General features: G+C 40.6%; 1 protein-coding gene across 1 annotated transcript in view; it reads left to right on the top strand.

Annotated features, from left to right (window-relative positions):
* Positions 1–22,328, top strand: part of LOC124046816 (M1-specific T cell receptor beta chain-like) — a 40,362-nt gene that overhangs the window by 11,332 nt on the left and 6,702 nt on the right. The window contains exons 5-7 of the mRNA XM_046367571.1: positions 16,932–16,984; positions 21,191–21,541; positions 21,696–21,722. Coding sequence (XP_046223527.1) covers positions 16,932–16,984; positions 21,191–21,541; positions 21,696–21,722 — 431 coding nt within the window. The remainder of the gene's footprint in view (positions 1–16,931; positions 16,985–21,190; positions 21,542–21,695; positions 21,723–22,328) is intronic.

Below are 22,328 nucleotides of genomic sequence, written 5' to 3'. Positions count from 1 at the left end.
AAACGTTAGAGGTGCATGCCGCCGTCTACTGTGCAGAATGTAAACAAAAAGATCCCACGAAACAGGAACATTGTGGGGGAAAATCCACACAAAAACATCCTATTGACATTTTAGTCATTTAGCAGATGCTGTTATCCAGAGCAACATACATTTTAATACTTTTTCGTACTTCTCGTATTTCTTCTGTCAATTAAAAAAACTAATCCAAACCTGAGGGTGGGGTATCTTACCGATGCCAGTAACCCTTGCAGGTCTTTCGCTGTGAACTCTTGCAGGTCCAGAATCTTCTCTGCCACATTCACAGTTAATAACCGGCAATGAATGCCACAAAATCCAAGTGCTTCACTCACTTCGCCTCCGGTTCTCTCGACTGGCATCATTCTCAATGGGCTGTGGGTCCCCCACTACCATATATTCTACTACATCATTCTCAATGGGCTGTGGGTCCCCCACTACCATATATTCTACTACATCATTCTCAATGGGCTGTGGGTCCCCCACTACCATATATTCTACTACATCATTCTCAATGGGCTGTGGGTCCCCCACTACCATATATTCTACTACCATCATTCTCAATGGGCTGTGGGTCCCCCACTAGACCAGTTATGGGGAGGCAGGGTCAGCCCAGTGGCTTAGAGCAGTTAACCCCTGTTCCTAGTAACCCACTGTTCCAAGAACAGTTAACCCACAGACCAGTTCAACCCATTCCCAGCTGGACAATGTACAAATATGTCGTTCTGTCCCTGAACAACCAGTATAACCCACATCATTCTCAATGGGCCAGGGTAACCCACTGTTCCAAGATTCCAGCAACCTCAATGGGCTGTTCCCCCACTACCATATATTCTACTGCATCATTCTCAATGGGCTGTGGGTCCCAGACCACTTAACCATATATTCTACTGCATCATTCTCAATGGGCTGTTCCTAGACCAGTTAATGGGCTGTGGGTCCCCTGTTCCATATATTCTACTACATCATTCTCAATGGGCTGTGGGTCCCCCACTACCATATATTCTACTACATCATTCTCAATGGGCTGTGGGTCCCCCACTACCATATATTCTACTGCATCATTCTAATGGGCTGTGGGTCCCCCATATACTACCATCATCAATTCTAACCACTCATTCTCAATGGGCTGTGGGTCCCCACTGTTCCTACCAGTATAACCCACTGTTCATTCTCAATGGGCTGTGGGTCCCCCACTACCATATATTCTACTACATCATTTCAATGGGCTGTGGGTCCCCCATATAAAATGGGCCATATATTCTACTACATCATTCTCAATGGGCTGAGGGTCCCCCACTACCATATATTCTACTACATCATTCTCAATGGGCTGAGGGTCCCCCACTACCATATATTCTACTACATCATTCTCAATGGGCTGTGGGTCCCCCACTACCATATATTCTACTACATCATTCTCAATGGGCTGTGGGTCCCCCACTACCATATATTCTACTACATCATTCTCAATGGGCTGTGGGTCCCCCACTACCATATATTCTACTACATCATTCTCTGAGGGTCCCCACTACCATATATTCTACTACATCAATGGGCTGTGGGTCCCCCACTACCATATATTCTAGTCCCCCACATATATTCTACTCATGGGCTGTGGGTCCCCCACTACCATATATTCTACTACATCATTCTCAATGGGCTGTGGGTCCCCCACTACCATATATTCTACTACATCATTCTCAATGGGCTGTGGGTCCCCCACTACCATATATTCTACTACATCATTCTCAATGGGCTGAGGGTCCCCCACTACCATATATTCTACTGCATCATTCTCAATGGGCTGAGGGTCCCCCACTACCATATATTCTACTAGAGCTCTCACAGGGTATCTCACAGAGCTCTAACAGGGTATCTCATAGAGCTCTCACAGGGTATCTCACAGAGCTCTAACAGGGTATCTTATAGAGACTAGCTTTACATTAGAATGGAGAGACTCAACAGATCCCCCAGGTAACATTGATGAGGCTCCTCCTTCAAACTGATCCCCCAGGTAACATTGATGAGGCTCCTCCTTCAAAACTGATCCCCCATGTAACATTGATGAGGCTCCTCCTTCAAAACTGATCCCCCATGTAACATTGATGAGGCTCCTCCTTCAAACTGATCCCCCAGGTAACATTGATGAGGCTCCTCCTTCAAACTGATCCCCCAGGTAACATTGATGAGGCTCTTCCTTCAAAACGGATCCCCCAGGTAACATTGATCACAACATTACTTCTCCTTTCGTTTGTTTTTCACGACAAGCCCGTTCTCACGCTCTGTACTCTCATCTTCACCCCGACAGCAGTTTCCAACAGAATATACATATAGGTATATATATATATATATATATATACAGAATATACATATAGGTATATATATATATATATACAGAATATACATATTCTACTACATCATTATACATATGGTATATATATATATATATACAGAATATACATGTGGGTATATATATATACAGAATATATATATATATATATATATCAGAATATACATATGCATCATTCTCAATGGGCTGTGAGTCCCCCATACCATATATTCTACTACATCATTCTCAATGGGCTGTGGGTCCCCCACTACCATATATTCTACTACATCATTCTCAATGGGCTGTGGGTCCCCCACTACCATATATTCTACTACATCATTCTCAATGGGCTGTGGGTCCCCCACTACCATATATTCTACTACATCATTCTCAATGGGCTGAGGGTCCCCCACTACCATATATTCTACTGCATCATTCTCAATGGGCTGAGGGTCCCCCACTACCATATATTCTACTAGAGCTCTCACAGGGTATCTCACAGAGCTCTAACATATCTATAGAGCTCTCACAGGGTATCTCACAGAGCTCTAACAGAATATCTTATAGAGACTAGCTTTACATTAGAATGGAGAGATATACAGATAGGTAACATTGATATATATCCCCAGAATAACATTGATGAGGCTCCTATTCAAACTGATCCCCCAGGTAACATTGATGAGGCTCCTCCTTCAAAACTGATCCCCCATGTAACATTGATGAGGCTCCTCCTTCAAAACTGATCCCCCATGTAACATTGATGAGGCTCCTCCTTCAAACTGATCCCCCAGGTAACATTGATGAGGCTCCTCCTTCAAACTGATCCCCCAGGTAACATTGATGAGGCTCTTCCTTCAAAACGGATCCCCCAGGTAACATTGATCACAACATTATATATATATATACAGAATTGTTTTTCACGACAAGCCCGTTCTCACGCTCTGTATATCATCTTCACCCAGCAGTTTCCAACAGAAGCATATTTATACAGAATATATATATACAGAATATATATATAGGTATATATATATATACAGAATATACATATAGGTATATATATATATATATACAGAATATATAGGTATATATATATATATATACAGAATATACATATAGGTATATATATATATATATATATACAGACAGAATATATATATATATACAGAATATATATATATATATATATATACAGAATATACATATAGTATATATATATATATATACAGAATATACATATAGGTATATATATATATATATATACAGAATATACATATAGGTATATATATATATACAGAATATACATATAGGTATATATATATATACAGAATATACATATAGGTATATATATATATATATACAGAATATACATATAGGTATATATATATATATATAGAATATACATATATATATATATATATATATATACAGAATATACATATAGGTATATATATATATATATACAGAATATACATATAGGTATATATATATATATATACAGAATATACATATAGGTATATATATATATATATACAGAATATACATATAGGTATATATATATATATATACAGAATATACATATAGGTATATATATATATATATACAGAATATACATATAGGTATATATATATATATATATACAGATATATATATATATATATATATATATATATATATATACAGAATATACATATAGGTATATATATATATATATACAGAATATACATATAGGTATATATATATATATATACAGAATATAGATATAGGTATATATATATATATACAGAATATACATATATATATATATATATATATATATATACAGAATATACATATAGGTATATATATATATACAGAATATATATACATATATATATATATATAGAATATACATATAGGTATATATATATATATATATACAGAATATACATATAGGTATATATATATATATACAGAATATACATATAGGTATATATATATATATATATACAGAATATACATTGGGGCAAAAAAGTATTTATTTTTATTATTTTTATTTTCCACCATAATTTGCAAATAAATTAATAAAAAATTCTACAATGTCATTTTCTGGATTTTTTTTCTCATTTTGTCTGTCATAGTTGAAGTGTACCTATGATGAAAATTACAGGCCTCTCTCATCTTTTTAAGTGGGAGAACTTGCACAATTGGTGGCTTGACTAAGTACTTTTTTGCCCCACTGTAAGTCTCCGCCATCTTCCCTACACCCGCTACGTCGCGTCGCATCACACGTCTATGAAGTTGTTTTGGTGGCAGAAGGATATGACGTCACTTCCTGCTCCGATGAACAAGGGTACATTTAGTTTGTCTCAATGTTTTCTACATTGCGTGACGGTTTATACTGAATGACACATTTCCCCAAAACGCTCTGTTCTTCAACTGCCCTTGAGGTACGCTTGCTCCCGTTTTGGTGGGTGTGTCCTGATTAATATGGGTGGGATCACACCATACATTCAGACCATACATTCACACCATACATTCACACCACAACCCTAACCCTCTTGGCCACCATACATTCACACCACAACCCTAACCCTCTTGGCCCACCATTATCACAACCTTTTTCAACCGGTCGTTCAGTACAGTACCGTTTCCCCAGGTGAGCAGTCTGAGGAAGAAGGAGAAAGCTAGAAGGTGACATCATTTCCTGGTCTGATGAACAGGGGAGAGGTCTGAAGAAGAAGGGGAGAGAGAGAGAGAGAGAGAGAGAGAGAGAGAGAGAGAGAGAGAGAGAGAGAGAGAGAGAGAGAGAGAGAGAGAGAGAGAGAGAGAGAGAGAGAGAAAGAGAAAGAGAGAGAGAGAGACAGACAGAGAGACAGAGACAGAGAGAGAGAGAGAGAGAGACAGACAGAGAGAGAGAGAGAGAGAGAGAGAGAGAGAGAGAGAGAGAGAGAGAGAGAGAGAGAGAGAGAGAGAGAGAGAGAGAGAGAGAGAGAGAGAGAGAGAGAAGAGAGAGAGAGAGACAGAGAGAGAGAGAGAGAGAGAGAGAGAGAGAGAGAGAGAGAGAGAGAGAGAGAGAGAGAGAGAAAGAGAAAGAGAGAGAGAGAGACAGAGAGAGAGAGAGAGAGAGAGAGAGAGAGAGAGACAGAGAGAGAGAGACAGACAGAGAGAGAGCGAGAGAGAGACAGAGTGAGAAAGAGAAAGAGAGAGAGAAAGGAGAGCGAACGGAGGAGAGGTTCAGACTGTCCCTCTTTCTCTCAGTCCTCTGATGTCTGTCAGGATGAAGCTGTTGTGTGTGACTCTGGTTCTCCTCCTCACTGCAAGTAAGAACTGTCCTCTTCTTACACACATGACAGGCTTCACAAATCAGCAGTGTGGAAACTGATATTCTGCGTGTTCAAAGTCAACCTGCGATCGTTTGAATGACAGAAATGATTTTAAATTGTAATCACTTTCAGGTTGATGATACTTTATAGATGTTTTAATGTTTTACGTCTGTTTATCTTCACAGATTTCTGTGGCGGTTTAACAGTTAAACAGTCTCCTGTCCTGTCTGTGTGTAGAGAAGGAGATGCGTCAGTCTCTCTACGGTGTTACCACGACGACAGCAGCTACTACTACATGTTCTGGTACCGACAAAGAGACAACAACATGGAGATGCTGACCTATTCTCTGGGTCAAGGCTTGTGGGAAATACAACCTCCCTTTGAGAGGGATGTACATTATACCATGAGCAGGCCGGAGCTGACTAGATCCACTCTGGAGATCAAGAACCTGGAGGATGGGGACGGGGCTGTGTATTACTGTGCTTCCAGTACAGCACCATGACTCAGAACAGATACACTTCCTTACAACAACCTCTAGAAGCCACAGGAGGAGGGGGAGGAGAAACCACACCAGAGAGAAGGGGGAGGGAGGGGTAGTGGGGGTGTCGTTGGTGACATCTCTAATTTCTTGGTATTTTGTTATTAGTCCTCCATTTATAACCTTTTATTTTAATTGTAGACGTTTTTTCCATTAAAACATGACCAATAAACAAGCAGTGAAGAAGAACAATATTCTTATGTTGTGGCTCTCCGTCTTCTTCTGGACTTAGGGCTCTCCGTCTTCTTCTGGACTTAGGGCTCTCCGTCTTCTTCTGGACTTAGGGCTCTCCGTCTTCTTCTGGACTTAGGGCTCTCCATCTTCTTCTGGACTTAGGGCTCTCCGTCTTCTTCTGGACTTAGGGCTCTCCGTCTTCTTCTGGACTTAGGGCTCTCCGTCTTCTTCTGGACTTAGGGCTCTCCGTCTTCTTCTGGACTTAGGGCTTGTTTCGATCCACATTGTAGAAGTTCAGCTTTACAGCGTGACTGAAATTGAAAAGCCATGTTCCCGCTTTATCGGAGACTACATTCAGTGAACCAGTCGGCTCAATCGGATCGGAAAAATACCTTTCAAATTTTGATTGCGGAATCTGTGACGCTTCAGTGTTACGGATTGAATAGAAAAACCATCTTCCTGTTAATGTTTTTGAAATCAGAAAACTGTTCAGTTTTGAGTTTTGTGACCTCTTACTCGCTGGCCTAGTCAGTGATCCTAAGGTCATATGTCATGTCTATATTAGATTTTGATTGGCCAATGCATGTCAGAGAGAGTTTTTCTCCTCCTCTTTTCTCCGCCATTATTCCTGACCGACATTTGTCACCTCAGCTGAGAACTCCTATATGGTCGCCAGATCGCTAGTTTTCTTGGTAAAAGGGAGTTTGAAATATTATAGGCACTTTTTGAAATGACCTCCAAGACATTCCATCAAGTTGTCAACAGAGACACCTGAACCACAGAGAAGTTGTCAACAGAGACACCCGAACCACAGAGAAGTTGTCAACAGAGACACCCGAACCACAGAGAAGTTGTCAACAGAGACACCCGAACCACAGAGAAGTTGTCAACAGAGACAACCGAACCACAGAGAAGTTGTCAACAGAGACACCCGAACCACAGAGAAGTTGTCAACAGAGACACCCGAACCACAGAGAAGTTGTCAACAGAGACAACCGAACCACAGAGAAGTTGTCAACAGAGACAACTGAACCACAGAGAAGTTGTCAACAGAGACACCCAAACCACAGAGAAGTTCAATATTTTTGGTTAAATTCTCAGCAATATTCACAATTGAATTCAGGACAGAATGCTTGAATAGTATTTGTTTATGTTGTAGCTAGGTAACTGTTGTTAGCTAGCGGGTCATAGCTTACTCTCCAACCGGTGACAGAGGAGCAACACCTCTGCTATCAGGAATGTGCACAGGGGCCAGCAAATTGAGGGTACATGACTCCTTGCCCACCCCAGTATTGGCCCCCACACAGACAAAGATATACTTAGGCTAGGTCAACTGTTATTGATACACAACAGAGGTAAACAGGGAATAGTTGACATCTTTAGTTTCAATGACTGAAGGCCCTACTAAAGACACCTACCTGGCTGTAGCTATATCTTATGTTGGGCTAGTAATTCATGTTCCAATGTGAATGTACCTAATGCTATTTTAGAAACATGACCTATGTTCAGTATCTAACGTTGTTAGACACAAACAAAACGATGTCTAGAAATATGGACTGCAGAAAAAGGCACACAACACAAGGAAGCTTTTTACCATAGTCTATTAACTAACTAATGTCAACCCCTTTTCATCTGTGTTAACTAACATTAGCAAGATAATAGCTAGCTTAACCTCCATCATTGCCCGGCAACACAATTTCATGAATATTCATTACTCTCGACATAGAAACCGTCGGGTGATTGGTTGAGACTTTTTGAGTACGTGACGTCACACAGATGTTCTATAGAGCTGTCTGTTTAGCTAGCTCCTGCCGCCAGCACCTACCAAATGACTGAGGAAACCCAGCTTGATCAACAAATGAATTGGGAAATAAATGAAAGTCTCACCAGCTAGCTACCAATCTATTTTAGTTTCACTGTCGGATCCTTAAAAAACGAGCCCACTAATTGTTATGTTTACCTTTCCACAAACGGTCTGGTATGTGTCGCTTGATATGAGCAAGTTAACCCAGATATATCACAGAATAGTTCATGCATCCATGATTAGTTAGTAGCTACTATTAGCTAGTCTCCTGTTTCTGTAAAGACTTTCTCCCATTTCTGTAAAGACTGTCTCCTGTTTTTGTAAAGACTGTCTCCTGTTTGTGTTTCTGTAGACTGTCTCCTGTTTCTGTAAAGACTGTCTCCTGTTTCTGTAAAGACTGTCTCCTCTTTGTGTTTCTGTAAAGAGTGTCTCCTGTTTGTGTTTCTGTAAAGACTGTCTCCTGTTTCTGTAAAGACTGTCTCCTGTTTCTCTAAAGAATGTCTCCTGTTTGTGTTTCTGTAAAGACTGTCTCCTGTTTCTGTAAAGAATGTCTCCTGTTTGTGTTTCTGTAAAGACTGTCTCCTGTTTCTGTAAAGACTGTCTCCTGTTTCTGTAAAGACTGTCTCCTGTTTGTGTTTCTGTAAAGACTGTCTCCTGTTTCTGTAAAGACTGTCTCCTGTTTCTGTAAAGAATGTCTCCTGTTTGTGTTTCTGTAAAGACTGTCTCCTGTTTCAGTAAAGATTGACTCCTGTTTGCGTTTCTGTAAAGACTGTCTCCTATTTGTGTTTCTGTAAAGACTGTCTCCTGTTTCTGACAATCAAATCAAATCAAAGTCAAATCAAAATGTATTTATATAGCCCTTCGTACATCAGCTGATATCTCAAAGTGCTGTACAGAAACCCAGCCTAAAACCACAAACAGCAAGCAATGCAGGTGTAGAAGCACGGTGGCTAGGAAAAACTCCCTAGAAAGGCCAAAACCTAGGATGAAACCTAGAGAGGAACCAGGCTATGTGGGGCGGCCAGTCCTCTTCTGGCTGTGCCGGGTAGAGATTATAACAGAACATGGCCAAGATGTTCAAATGTTCATAAATGACCAGCATGGTCCAATAATGATGAGGCAGAACAGTTGAAACTGGAGCAGCAGCATGGCCAGGTGGACTGGGGACAGCAAGGATTCATCATGTCAGGTAGTCCTGAGGCATGGTCCTAGGGCTCAGGTCCTCCGAGAGAGAGAGAGAAAGAAAGAAAGAAAGAAAGAAAGAAAGAAAGAAAGAAAGAAAGAGAGAATTAGAGAGAGCACACTTAAATTCACACAGGACACCGAATAGGACAGGAAAAGAACTCCAGATATAACAAACTGACCCTAGCCCCCCGACACATAAACTACTGCAGCATAAATACTGGAGGCTGAGACAGGAGGGGTTAGGAGACACTGTGGACCCATCCGAGGACACCCCCGGACAGGGCCAAACAGGAAGGATATAACCCCACCCACTTTGCCAAAGCACAGCCCCCACACCACTAGAGGGATATCTTCAACCACCAACTTACCATCCTGAGACAAGGCTGAGTATAGCCCACAAAGATCTCCGCCACGGCACAACCCAAGAGGGGGGCGCCAACCCAGACAGGAAGATCACATCAGTGACTCAATCCACTCAAGTGACGCACCCCTCCTAGGGACGGTATGAAAGAGCCCCAGTAAGCCAGTGACTCAGCCCCTGTAATAGGGTTAGAGGCAGAGAATCCCAGTAGAAAAAGGGGAACCGGCCAGGCAGAGACAGCAGGGGCGGTTCATTGCTCCAGAGCCTTTCTGTTCACCTTCCCACTCCTGGGCCAGACTACACTCAATCATATGATCTACTGAAGAGGTGAGTCTTCAGTAAAGACTTAAAGGTTGAGACCGAGTCTGCGTCTCTCACATGGGTAGGCAGACCATTCCATAAAAATGGAGCTCTATAGGAGAAAGCCCTGCCTCCAGGTGTTTGCTTAGAAATTCTAGGGACAATTAGGAGGCCTGCGTCTTGTGACCGTAGCGTACGTGTAGGTATGTACGGCAGGACCAAATCAGAGAGATAGGTAGGAGCAAGCCCATGTAATGCTTTGTAGGTTAGCAGTAAAACCTTGAAATCAGCCCTTGCCTTGACAGGAAGCCAGTGTAGGGAGGCTAGCACTGGAGTAATATGATCAAATTTTTTGGTTCTAGTCAGGATTCTAGCAGCCGTATTTAGCACTAACTGAAGTTTATTTAGTGCTTTATCCGGGTAGCTGGAAAGTAGAGCATTGCAGTAGTCTAACCTAGAAGTAACAAAAGCATGGATTAATTTTTCTGCATCATTTTCTCATTTATACTTTTACTTTTGATACTTAAGTATATTTTAAACCAAATACTTTTAGGCTTATACTCAAGTAGTATTTTACTGGGTGACTTTCATTGTTACTTTAATCATTTTCTATTAAGGTGTCTTTACTTTTACTCAAGTATGACAACTGGGTACTTTTTCCACCACTGCTAGTGTATAAGCCTACCCTTGATATCAAATGAAGCTCTTCGATTAAAAAGGAGACATTTCTCAGAGATGATCCTACACTGACCTCTGGAGGATAACTGTGGGATTACATAAAGTCACGGCCAGAATTCTATAGTATCCTATTCAATTCAATTCCACTGTCTTGAGATATAAAACAAAAGAAACACATTTAAGATTAACTCCCTAATTACATATATACCTTTTATACAAACCATTCTACAATATAATGATACTGTCACTAAAGCAGATAGCTCCTACCAGTTAAATAAAGGTTGAATAAAAAAAAAAAAAAAAAAAAAAAAGATATGATCAAATGCAATTAGAATCAAGTTAGAAGGTAGTGCAAGTTTAAGACTGAATCTTGTCAGCCCTGCTCTAGGATAGGCTGTTACTGTCACGTGATGCAGCATGGCAGGGGGATTGGAGAGGGAGAGGGGACAGGCCTGTGCCTTAGACAGCTGTCATTTACATTTTTAGATTTAAAAAAAACATTTGTCCTTGCCTCCTCCTCCCCCTCCTCTCCTTCTCCTCCTCTCCTCCCCCTCCTCCTCTCCATCATCTCCTCCTCCTCTCCTCCTCCTCCCCCTCCTCCACTCCTCCTCTCCTCCTCCTCCTCCTCCTCTCCTCCTCCTCTCCTCATCCCCCTTCTCCTCTCCTCATCCTCTCCTCCCCCTCCTCCTCTCCTCCTCCTCCTCCTCCTCCTCCTCCTCCTCCTCCTCCTCCTCCTCCTCCTCCTCCTCCTCCTCCTGTCCTCATCCCCCCTCCTCCTCTCCTCCCCCCTCCTCCTCTCCTCCTCCTCCCCTCCTCCTCCTCCTCCTCCTCCTCCTCTCCTCATCCCCTCCTCCTCTCCTCCCCCTCCTCCTCCTCCTCCTCCTCTCCTCCTCCTCCCCCTCCTCTCCTCATCCCCTCCTCCTCCCTCTCCTCCTCCTCTCCTCATCCCCCTCTTCTCTCCTCCTCCTCTCCTCCCCCGCCTCCTCTCCTCCTCCTCCTCTCCTCCTCCTCTCCTCCTCTCCTTCTCCCTCTCCTCCTCTCCTCCCCCTCCTCCTCTCCTCCTCCTCCTCTCCTCCTCCTCCTCTCCTCCCCCTCCCTCCTCCTCCTCTCCTCCTCTCCTTCTCCTCTCCTCCTCTCCTTCTCCTCTCCTCCTCTCCTTCTCCTCTCCTCCCTCTCCTCTCCTCCTCCTCTCCTCCTCTCCTTCTCCTTCCCTCCTCTTCTCCTCCTCTCCTTCTCCTCTCCTCTCCTCCTCTCCTCCTCTCCTCCTCCTCCTCCTCCTCTCCTCCTCTCCTTCTCCTCCTCCTCTCCTCCTCTCCTCTCCTCTCCTCTCCTCCTCTCCTCCTCCTCTCCTCCTCCTCCTCCTCCTCCTCTTCCTCTTCCTCTTCCTCCTCCTCCTCCTCCTCCTCCTCCTCCTCCTCCTCCTCCTCCTCCTCCTCTCCTCTCCCTCCTCTCCCCCTCCCTCTCCCTCCCCCCTCCTCTCCTCCTCTCCCTCCTCTCCTCCTCCCCTCCCCTCCTCTCCTCCTCCAACTCTCCTTCTCCTCTCCTCCTCTCCTCCCCCTCCTCCTCTCCTCTCCTCCCCCCTCCTCCTCCTCCTCTCCTCCTCTCCTCCCCCTCCTCCTCCTCCTCCTCTCCTCCCCCTCCTCTCCTCCACCCTCCTCTCCCCCTCCTCTCCTCCTCCCTCCTCCCCCTCCTCTCCTCCCCTCCTCCCCCTCCTCTCCCTCTCCTCCTCTCCTCCTCCTCCTCTCCTCCTCCTCTCCTCCTCCTCCTCCTCCTCCTTTCCTCTCCTCCCCTCCTCCCTCCTCCTCTCCTCCTCCTCTCCTCCTCCTCTCTCCTCCTCCTCCTCCTCTCCTCCTCCTCTCCTCCTCTCCTCCCCCTCCTCTCCTCCTCCTCTCCTCCCCCCCCTCTCCTCTCCTCCTCCTCCTCCTCTCCTCCCCCTCCTCTCCTCCTCCTCCTCTCCTCCTCCTCTCCTCTCCCTCCCTCTCCTCCTCCTCCTCCTCCTCCTCCTCCTCTCCCCCTCTCTCCTCCTCCCCCTCCTCTCCTCCCCCCTCTCCTCCTCCTCCTCTCCTCCCCCTCTCCTCCCCCTCCTCTCCTCCTCTCCTCCCCCTCCTCTCCTCCCCTCCTCCTCCTCTCCCCTCTCCTCTCCTCCTCCTCCCTCTCTCCTCCTCCTCTCCTCCTCCTCTCCTCCCCCTCCTCTCCTCTCCTCCTCCTCTCCTTCTCCTCCTCTCCTCTCCTCTCCTCCTCCTCTCCCCCTCCTCTCCTCCCTGCTGCTTTTCTTAGTACTGCTGACGGAAATAGAAGCTTTCAGTTTGGACCAGGATCCCACTCCAGTAACAACAGTAGAATGCCATAATATTAATGATAAACATTACATTTGGATATTGTTTTTTCACATTGTCTTTTTTATTGATGTTATTCATTACATCAATAGAGAGAAAAAAGTAAATATCCAAATGTAAATGTTTATTATTAAAATCATGAATTTGATGTTCTATTTATAGGGTCAGGATCCAACTGCAGTAACCCTCCATGCCGACGCACCTGCTGCTTCAGACAGATACTGAGAGACTGAGATGGTGAGAGAGATACAGAGAGAGAACAGGGGAGGGGAAATAAACAACAGAAAGAACAGAACGAGTGTTTTTGTGTGATGCTTTCACACTGTGGGGACAGGGGGCCACGGTGATATATTTACATAGAGACGCCGTACAAAAACCTCCTACCATTCACTTCCATACAGGAGAGGTCTGGGGCCTATTCACACACTACTACAGACTGACGAGGGGTCTGGAGATATGTTTTGATAATGCTGAAGGATAAGACAAGATTTCAACCAGTCTTCAGGATTATAAAATCTACTTTATTGGGAGCATTTTCCTGGACAAGACAACAAACTTATGAAGTCAGATTTAGTTTCATAAGGGAGTTGGTTTGATTCATGTTTGACCATAAAATCTCCTCAAATGTTTTGCTGAACTTGGTAGTTATTTTTAGAGCATCTCTGAGTATCTCTGAGTATCTCTGTTCATATTCCCTTGAGGCTGAATAACAAAGAGATCTGAGGTATTTTTGGAAGAGGAGGAAAACGATGTGACACTGGAAGAGAGGCCTACTTTGGGAATGGAACCAAACTCACAGTTTTAGGTAAGTTCACTTCAGATGAATGACATTGATATAGATCTGTAACCATGGAGATGTGTGATTAGTGTCTATGATTCAACTGAACTAAATGATTGATGTGAAAACACTGTGACTTCAAACCAACCAGCCTTCTTTGGCAATGGAACCAAACTCACTGTTTTAGGTAAATACTTCCTCATTGATATTCCTACTGTACCTGACAATGTTATGTTTATGGATCTAATAGTTCCTTTGAACAACTGACTAGTCGTAAAAAACGGTTATTATGTTAGATGTCAAATGCGTAGACAAGTTCAGTAGCTAGTGGTTGGCACATTTACTGCTCAGTGTGTCCGCACTGTGACAACTATAATCCTGCATTGTTTGGAGCAGGAACCAAACTGACTGTTCTGGGTAAGAGAATATTCACCATGATGGAACTAATGGGTCTCTATGTGTGGTTTAGGGGTTTGGTGATGTGAGGAGTTAGTTGATTCTAGATTCAGTACATTAGATTAGTTCATACTAGTGTTACTCCACTCAATGCTTTTTGATGTTAAGCCTGTACACTGTGCCAACTATGAGGCCTATTTTGGACAAGGCACCAAACTAACAGTTCTCGGTAAGTCATCCCGTACACTATGTTTGGCGTACGGACAATGAATGTGAGTGAGACAACGTACTGGTGAGAAGAGATTTGATATCGTAGTATTACAGTATGTTTGAGTCATCTGTGTCGGTCTTGTTTGACTGGTTAAAACACGGTGTTGATCGGTAGGACGTCTTGACCAATACAGTTATCGGAGGCCATGTAGGATTTAAAGTTGACGAGAAAAGGACTTGCTTGACAGGGTTCCACTGTACTGTGTTAATGGTGCCAGGCTCAGCACGTCTATATATCTATATTAGAGCAGTGTTGCTCAGCACGTCTATATATCTATATTAGAGCAGTGTTGCCCAGCACGTCTATATATCTATATTAGAGCAGTGTTGCTCAGTACGTCTATATATCTATATTAGAGCAGTGTTGCTCAGCACCTCTATATATCTATATTAGAGCAGTGTTCCAAGGTACTGTGTTAATGGTGCCAGGCTCAGTACGTCTATATATCTATATTAGAGCAGTGTTCCACTGTACTGTGTTAATGGTGCCAGGCTCAGCACTGTAACAGAATGACTGGGTAGTATCTATGGGTAGTATCTATCGATCGTCCTCCTGACGTGGTTACATACAGGTGGAGTAAATCCACTGTGCTGGTGGTGTCGGCCAGGCTGACTTCGGTGGAGGAACCAGGTTAACTGTTCTAGGTGAGACAACACACCAACATAATATAACGTTGGCACCTGATTGGAATTTTTTTTAACTACAATTTAAACACCTTTATATCTTATGGCCACAGTCTGTAGGTTACAATGTGTGGTTGATATTCATGGAGTGGAATGTGACCTAAAGATTGGTCGAGGTGGAACGCACTTGAATTTCATTAGTAAAATAGTCCCCATAATTGATTTGGTTGTTAAACTATGTCAGATTTAACCCCCTCAGCTGAATGTCTCAGAGGTCCCGTGAAGAGTTTTTAAATAACTTTAACAGAGTAACAAAGATGGAGTCGAAACAAAGTGAGAGAGACAGTAAAGATACTGCTTTGAGTCTCTGTGCTCGTACTCGGAGGCATACTTTGGAGCCGGCACCAAACTCACCGTTTTAGGTAAGAAAATGAACAATGAACTGTTGTGGACTCTATCTGACAAATGTACACGAGGGAATAACAAAGACCAAAACATTTTTACATTTGGCAATATAGACAATATCGTATTTGACTATACGTCTAAATGGTGTTAAAGTAAGAGAGTGTATTTGAATGGATCACAGTAAAGGCATTAGTTATGTGCTCCAATCATCATGGTTATAAAGCTGTCTGGCTCTGTGCCCTTCATTATAAGACACAGTCTTCCTTCATTATAATACCTATCAGCTAGAGGAGAAGAGGTTCCTTCGCAGTGGAACCAGACACAGTCTTCCTTCATTATAATACCTATCAGCTAGAGGAGAAGAGGAGTGGAACCAGACACAGTCTTCCTTCATTATAATACCCAGTGGAACCAGACACAGTCTTCCTTCATTATAATACCTATCAGCTAGAGGAGAAGAGGTTCCTTCGCAGTGGAACCAGACACAGTCTTCCTTCATTATAAGTCTAGAGGATAAGAGGTTTCGCAGTGGAACCAGACACAGTCTTCGGTCAAAACAATGATCATTTCATCTCTACATAATCTGGAAATGATTTTGTGATGTCATAACATTTCATAGAATAACTAAATCCAACAACCAAAGACAGCAGGTTGGGGGTGTAAAGGCTACAGCTAAACTCTGCTACTACTGAGTAGTGAGGAGGGGTTATTTCTGTAGCTGTGTATCAGTGTGAACACCAACCAGGCGTACTTCGGCAATGGCACCAAACTCACAGTTCTGGGTGAGAAAACTGATTCTGTCATCTGTTATCTATGCCGTCATGGGTTTATCTGTTAGTGAAAGAGACGTTGTCTTGTTTTTTTTTATCCGGTGTGTGAACCAGAGATGGAGAGAAAATATCTTTATGGTTTATAAAACAATGTTCCAATTCCTCAGGCGTTTGGTTTGTAATGAATCTATATTGTGGTGTTGTATCAGTTTGAATGGAAGTGCATGACAGTTCAGAACAGGCAAAGTAACAGATCTGTGTCAGATGTCATCCAGTGTCTGTAATGTAGAGCATGGTATGTCTCTGTGGTACACAGATAAGGCAGAGTTTGGTCCAGGTACCAGACTCACTGTTCTAGGTAAGGGATTCAGCTTTTCAACTTTCTTTAAAAATATATTGCAAATACATCATCATGAAATATTTTTTTAATTAAGTTTTTTTTTTGCATTCCTGGCATAGTTGAGCATGAAAATATTCAGGGGGGGGGGACATTTAAGCTGTACAAAGAGCTAATGATAAAGTGAATTATAAAGTGAATGCTCTGTCGACATAGACATGCTTAGAAATACAGTATTACTTCCTTTGCTACAAGCCAAACTACTGCAAATACACCAATGGGTAGCTAGAATCCTCTTGGTTTTCTGTCTGTGAGGATGTGTTGTTCTCTGGTGCTTATGCTGCCTACTTTGGAGAGGGAACTAAGCTAACAGTTCTGGGTAAGAATACTGTAATACTGGTAGAATACTGTAAGAATACTGTTATAATACTGTAGTAATACTGTAAGAATACTATACTACTGTTAGAATACTGTAAGAATACTGTAGTAATACTATTAGAATACTGTTAGAATACTGTAAGAATACTGTTAGAATACTGGTAGTAATACTGTAAGAATACTGTACTACTGGTAGAATACTGTAAGAATACTGTTATAATACTGTAGTAATACTGTAAGAATACTGTTAGAATACTGTAGTAATACTGTAAGAATACTGTAATACTGTAGTAATACTGTAAGAATACTGTTAGAATACTGTAGTAATACTGTAAGAATACTGTAATACTGGTAGAATACTGTAAGAATACTGTTATAATACTGTAGTAATACTGTAAGAATACTGGAATACTGTAGTAATACTGTAAGAATACTGGTATAATACTGTAGTAATACTGTAAGAATACTGTTAGAATACTGTAGTAATACTGTAAGAATACTGTAATACTGGTAGAATACTGTAAGAATACTGTTATAATACTGTAGTAATACTGTAAGAATACTGTTAGAATACTGTAGTAATACTGTAAGAATACTGGTATAATACTGTAGTAATACTGTAAGAATACTGTAATACTGTTAGAATACTGTAAGAATACTGTTATAATACTGTAGTAATACTGTAAGAATACTGTTAGAATACTGTAGTAATACTGTAAGAATACTGTAATACTGTTAGAATACTGTAAGAATACTGTAGTAATAATGTTAGAATACTGTAGTAATACTGTTATAATACTGTAGTAATACTGTAAGAATACTGGAATACTGTTAGAATACTGTAAGAATACTGTAGTAATACTGTTAGAATACTGTAATACTGGTAGAATACTGTAATACTGTTAGAATACTGTAGTAATACTGGTAGAATACTGTAAGAATACTGTAAGAATCCTGTTAAAATATTGTAATACTGGTAGAATACAGTAATACTGTTAGAATACTGTAGTAATACTGGTAGAATACTGTAATACTGGTAGAACCTGTAGTAACACTGTAAGAATACTGTAGTAATACTGTTAGAATACTGTAGTAATACTGTAAGAATACTGTTAGAATACTGTAGTAATACTGTTACAATACTGTAAGAATACTGTTATAATACTGTAAGAATACTGTTATAATAGTGTAAGAATATTGTAATAGGAATACTGTAATAATACTGTAGTAATAATGATACTATAAGAATACTGTAAGAATACTGTAATAATACTGTAGTAATAATGATACTATAAGAATACTGTAATACTACTGTAGTAATAATGATACTATAAGAATACTGTAATAATACTGTAGTAATAATGATACTATAAGAATACTGTAAGAATACTGTAATACTACTGTAGTAATAATGATACTATAAGAATACTGTAATAATACTGTAGTAATAATGATACTATAAGAATACTGTAAGAATACTGTAATACTACTGTAGTAATAATGATACTATAGGAATACTGTAATAATACTGTAATACTACTGTAGTAATAATGATACTATAAGAATACTGTAATAATACTGTAGTAATAATGATACTATAAGAATACTGTAATAATACTGTAATACTACTGTAGTAATAATGATACTATAAGAATACTGTAAGAATACTGTAATAATACTGTAGTAATAATAATTCTGTAATAATACTATAATAATACTGTGATAATACTACTGTGATACTGTTATAATACTACTGTAATACTACTGTAATAATAATACTGTAATACTACTGTAATACTACTGTAATAATACTACTGTAATATTATATTAATACTATGATAATACTGTAATTACATTATATATAGGGGTGGTACAGTACAGTAACAAAGTGGTTCATTCCAAGCTGCTGTCGTACACCCTCTGTTTTTATGTGTTTGACTTGGTATACATTTATTGATTCATGACATTTTCTGATGAACTGTCTCATTGATTCATTTTGTGATGAACTGTCTCATTGATTCATTTTGTGATGAACTGTCTCATTGATTCATTTTGTGATGAACTGTCTCATTGATTCATTTTGTGATGAACTGTCTCATTGATTCAATTTTGTGATGAACTGTCTCATTGATTCATTTTGTGATGAACTGTCTCATTGATTCATTTTGTGATGAACTGTCTCATTGATTCATTTTGTGATGAACTGTCTCATTGATTCATTTTGTGATGAACTGTCTCATTGATTTTGTGATGAACTGTCTCATTGATTCATTTTGTGATGAACTGTCTCATTGATTCATTTTGTGATGAACTGTCTCATTGATTCATTTTGTGATGAACTGTCTCATTGATTCATTTTTGATTCAATTTTGTGATGAACTGTCTCATTGATTCATTTTGTGATGAACTGTCTCATTGATTCATTTTGTGATGAACTGTCTCATTGATTCATTTTGTGATGAACTGTCTCATTGATTCATTTTGTGATGAACTGTCTCATCGATTCATTTTGTGATGAACTGTCTCATCGATTCATTTTGTGATGAACTGTCTCATTGATTCATTTTGTGATGAACTGTCTCATTGATTCATTTTGTGATGAACTGATTCATTTTGTGATGAACTGTCTCATTGATTCATTTTGTGATGAACTGTCTCATTGATTCATTTTGTGATGAACTGTCTCATTGATTCATTTTGTGATGAACTGTCTCATTGATTCATTTTGTGATTCATTGATTCATTTTGTGATGAACTGTCTCATTGATTCATTTTTTTGTCTCATTGATTCATTTTGTGATGAACTGTCTCATTGATTCATTTTGTGAACTGTCTCATTGATTCATTTTGTGATGAACTGTCTCATTGATTCATTTTGTGATGAACTGTCTCATTGATTCATTTTTGATGAACTGTCTCATTGATTCATTTTGTGATGAACTGTCTCATTGATTCATTTTGTGATGAACTGTCTCATCGATTCATTTTGTGATGAACTGTCTCATTGATTCATTTTGTGATGAACTGTCTCATCGATTCATTTTGTGATGAACTGTCTCATCGATTCATTTTGTGATGAACTGTCTCATTGATTCATTTTGTGATGAACTGTCTCATCGATTCATTTTGTGATGAACTGTCTCATTGATTCATTTTGTGATGAACTGTCTCATTGATTCATTTTGTGATGAACTGTCTCATTGATTCATTTTGTGATGAACTGTCTCATTGATTCATTTTGTGATGAACTGTCTCATTGATTCATTTTGTGATGAACTGTCTCATTGATTCATTTTGTGATGAACTGTCTCATTGATTCATTTTGTGATGAACTGTCTCATTGATTCATTTTGTGATGAACTGTCTCATTGATTCATTTTGTGATGAACTGTCTCATTGATTCATTTTGTGATGAACTGTCTCATTGATTCATTTTGTGATGAACTGTTTGTGATGAACTGTCTCATTGATTCATTTTGTGATGAACTGTCTCATTGATTCATTTTGTGATGAACTGTCTCATTGATTCATTTTGTGATGAACTGTCTCTCATTCATTTTGTGATGAACTGTTCATTGATTCATTTTGTGATGAACTGTCTCATCGATTCATTTTGTGATGAACTGTCTCATTGATTCATTTTGTGATGAACTGTCTCATCGATTCATTTTGTGATGAACTGTCTCATTGATTCATTTTTGATGAACTGATTCATTTTGTGATGAACTGTCTCATTGATTCATTTTGTGATGAACTGTCTCATTGATTCATTTTGTGATGAACTGTCTCATCGATTCATTTTGTGATGAACTGTCTCATTGATTCATTTTGTGATGAACTGTCTCATTGATTCATTTTGTGATGAACTGTCTCATTGATTCATTTTGTGATGAACTGTCTCATTGATTCATTTTTTTTGATGAACTGTCTCATCGATTCATTTTGTGATGAACTGTCTCATTGATTCATTTTGTGATGAACTGTCTCATTGATTCATTTTGTGATGAACTGTCTCATTGATTCATTTTGTGATGAACTGTCTCATTGATTCATTTTGTGATGAACTGTCTCATTGATTCATTTTGTGATGAACTGTCTCATTGATTCATTTTGTGATGAACTGTGTTTTAAAGCACTCGGGTTCAGGTATTCAGCAAACAGAGCCATTGATTGAGTGTTAAAATACTCCACTGTTTTCTCCATGCAGATCCCAACATCAAAGTCACTGAACCCACAGTGAAAGTCCTAGCACCCTCCGCTAGGGAGTGTGAAGATAGAAACAAGAAGAAGAAGAAGACCCTAGTGTGTGTAGCCACCCGCTTCTACCCCGACCACGTCACGGTCTTCTGGCAAGTCAACAATGTCAACAGAACTGAAGGTGCCGGGACCGACAACAGGGCCTTGTGGGATAATGATGGTTTATACAGTATCACCAGCAGACTGAGAGTCCCAGCCAATGAATGGCACAAACCAGAGAACAGATTCACCTGCATTGTCAGCTTTTACAATGGGACTGGAAATATAGAAGTGAATGACACCATTAGTGGAGATCTCCAAGGTAATAAAACAATGAACACTGTCTGTGTTTCTGAGAAGAAAGATATTTGACTGAACTAGTACACTAGTTTTGAGGCTCTAATGCATTCCCCAATGTCTAAGTGGTACCGTGATGTATAATCTCATCTGAAACTCTCCTTCTTTGTTTCTTTCAGGTCAAAGTGGGGGAGAGATAACGACAGGTAAATGTGCCCATTTTATAACTGCATACTGATGACCTGCATACTGATGACCTGCATACTGATGACCTGCATACTGATGACCTGCATACTGATGACCTGCATACTGTACTGATGACCTGCATACTGATGACCTGCATACTGATGACCAGCATACTGATGACCTGCATACTGATGACCTGCATACTGATGACCAGCATACTGATGACCAGCATACTGATGACCTGCATACTGATGACCTGCATACTGATGACCTGCATACTGTACTGATGACCTGCATACTGATGACCTGCATACTGTACTGATGACCTGCATACTGTACTGATGTCCTGCATACTGTACTGATGACCTGCATACTGATGACCTGCATACTGATGACCTGCATACTGATGACCTGCATACTGTACTGATGACCTGCATACTGTACTGATGTCCTGCATACTGTACTGATGACCTGCATACTGTACTGATGTCCTGCATACTGATGACCTGCATACTGATGACCTGCATACTGTACTGATGACCTGCATACTGTACTGATGTCCTGCATACTGTACTGATGTCCTGCATACTGTACTGATGACCTGCATACTGTACTGATGACCTGCA

The sequence above is a fragment of the Oncorhynchus gorbuscha genome, linkage group LG10, assembly GCF_021184085.1.
Source record: "Oncorhynchus gorbuscha isolate QuinsamMale2020 ecotype Even-year linkage group LG10, OgorEven_v1.0, whole genome shotgun sequence".
Lineage (NCBI taxonomy): Eukaryota > Metazoa > Chordata > Actinopteri > Salmoniformes > Salmonidae > Oncorhynchus > Oncorhynchus gorbuscha.
This window is presented reverse-complemented; position numbering and strand designations above follow the sequence as displayed.